The following is a 2,725-nucleotide window of genomic DNA, read 5'->3' on the forward strand; positions in this document are numbered from 1 at the left end:
TCATGTTCTGCTCGGCTCGGTTGTTCGTGAGCAAACTCGTGTCCGGCTCGGCTCGGCTCGTTTATAAATGAGTCGATTGTTAAAAAAAATTTTGGCTCGGTTTTTAAACTCGGCTCGACTCGACCTGTTTTAAAAAAATTATATTCAGCTCAGCTCAGATAAAACTGAACTCGATTCTGTTCGTTTACGGCTCTACTCGCTACACTGAAATATGTCATATGGATAGGCTGAAATAAAATTCATATATAAAATATAAAATATAATACATGAGTTTTAGATGTGTAGTATATTTCCCTTCAAAATGAAAAGATCTGGGGGATATTACAGGATTCGCGTCCACTATAATGTAGGATATAAATATATGGCTTAATGACAGAGTATAACTCTTGAAGCCTGCCAATGTGAATGATCAATGAAGCTTGATTTTAACTTCAATTGTCACATGGCCGGGGCCCCAGTACTCTTGTTAGCCGAATGCTATCGGGTTTCAGGATTTAACATAAGAATAAGAGAATCAACTTATTTAAATTTAATTTATGTTATCTCTTAAAATGTGTTTGATTTTAGTTTCCAATCAATAAGAATAATAAAGAATATCAACATAATACATTATTTATCATTAAAATAATTTATTAGATTACAGTCATAATATTTAACAATAATTAAAAAATAATCGATCATATATTTGGACCAATTTATTGATAATATTTGAAAAATCATCCCATTTACGGTATATATCAAAGTATGTATCAGGTACATACCTTGTTGACAGAGAAAACTACATATCCATATATTCTCACACGTAGCGAATGACGACACTGCCTACCTGTATAGTTGAAATAAATGTGATAGTGGATTCAATCCTTTGTGGGCAAAACGCGACAAGTAAGTTTGTCATTTTATATGACACTATGTTTGTTGGGGGATGAAACTCAAAGAGTCTCGTATGTAGGACATGTAGACGGACGGTGATTACTTTTCAACGTGTAAATGAACATAAAATGTTTTTAACGTCGGGCCAATTTAGAAGGGCGGGCGGGCTGGCTTGCATAGGTCGCTGCGTTCACATACAATAACTTGGGCAAGTTGGCATTAAAATAAGTAGTACCAACAACCATGTGTTTTTTGGCCATAAATAAGGGTACATTTTTTTCAGTTTCATACACAGAGCAGAAACCAAAATCTGAAGAAGTTGTTGACATCAAATGGCTTCAAGCTCTTTGAATCAAGGCGCGGCGGCAGCAGCAGCAGCAGCAGGCACTACAATCACCGCCCTTCATTCAGATATAATTGTTACACATCTGTTAACTAAGTTTGATGGCCAATCTCTTGCCTCTGCTGCTTCCACTTGTCGTTTCTTAAGCACTCTCTGCAACAATGAAAGCTTGTGGGAAAACATTTCTAATTCTACCTGGAACTCCATTAAACACCCACTTGTTCAACAAACCATCTCTTCATTTCCCGGGGGCTACCGCTCTTTTTACTCCGACTCGTTCCCTGTTATGCGTCCAAGCATTAGCCAAGGAAGCGTCGGTGATGAAGTTGATACATCTGAGCTAATTTCAGCAGTTGACATACACTACGGGAATAATTCGGTGTATTCCAAAGTAACAATCACGAATACGGAGTCCAGCAGCTTCCCTGGATCCTTATTCAACGTTGATTTGGTTAAAAATGAAGAAAAGGTAGAAATACCAGTAATATATGAAGGTGATGAGAACGAGTGCATGTCAAATCTGGAAGAGAACTTGAGATTGAGTTGGATTGTTATTGGTCCAACTCTGAAACGAGCAGGCAACGTATCGAGTTTAAGGCCAGTGTCAATTCGACCACATTGGGATGGGACTGGTATTAAAGTGACATACGCCACAGTTGTTTCGGGTGCTTGTTGTGGCATCGATACAACAGAGTTTGTCGAATGCAAAATAGTAGCATTTTTCGGGTGCGAGGAAGGAAAAAAGCTGGAACTGAAGGAGCTGAGTTTGTGTGTGGTGGACATGGTTAAGACACGTTTGAACGGCCAAAAGAGTTTGAAAATATTGAAGGGGGCAATGGAGAGCGGTGAACGAAAGAAAGAAAATGGAGATGGGAAAAGGATGTATGTAAAGTACCTGAATCTGAAAAGACACACCAAAGATGACAACAAGACAAGGCAAGACAAGGTTTACAGAGTTCTCTGGGTTTTACATGCTATTATCTGGGTATTGTTCGCCATTTCCTTAATTACCTCGCTCTGCTAAACTAAAACAATTCTAGGTTAAGAATTTTTTTTCTATGTTACAACATAGATTTCTACCAACTCAATTGTATTTGTGAATAGTTTTTTCATAGCAATAATAATAGACCTGTTTTGTTCACAGCTATCCAATGCAATTTCTGGTAACTTTGTTATTTGTAGCGCACCTGAAAACAAATTATTCGGCTTCGTAAAAGTTGAATTGAAAATGCTAAACGTTGTATTATATTTTTTCTTTCAATTTTCAGTAGTATTCAAAGGTAATTCATACATTAGTATGTAGAATATACTAAATGAAGTTGGCGATAAAATCTAATACCAATTTCTTTTGTTAGGTACTAATCTATGATAAAATAATTTCTAGTTGTTAGAACAAGAGATTAATTTTTGAAACTCCAATCCTAAACCTACTGGAAGAAAAAGGGAGGGTTGAAAATATCAATTTCATTATACACTTGATAAATGCCACTTGACACTAACGAATATTGT

The 2,725-nt window shown here is 36.6% G+C and overlaps 1 protein-coding gene across 1 annotated transcript; it reads left to right on the forward strand.

The window, feature by feature from the left end:
• The first annotated feature begins 957 nt into the window (after positions 1-957).
• LOC141708126 (F-box protein At3g44326-like) lies at positions 958-2,357 on the forward strand. The gene has a single exon (XM_074511610.1). It carries the CDS (start codon positions 1,206-1,208, stop codon positions 2,238-2,240), a length of 1,035 nt encoding a protein of 344 aa, XP_074367711.1. The 5' UTR covers positions 958-1,205; the 3' UTR covers positions 2,241-2,357.
• Positions 2,358-2,725: the final 368 nt, after the last annotated feature.

The sequence above is a fragment of the Apium graveolens genome, chromosome 2 (genome assembly GCF_009905375.1).
Source record: "Apium graveolens cultivar Ventura chromosome 2, ASM990537v1, whole genome shotgun sequence".
Lineage (NCBI taxonomy): Eukaryota > Viridiplantae > Streptophyta > Magnoliopsida > Apiales > Apiaceae > Apium > Apium graveolens.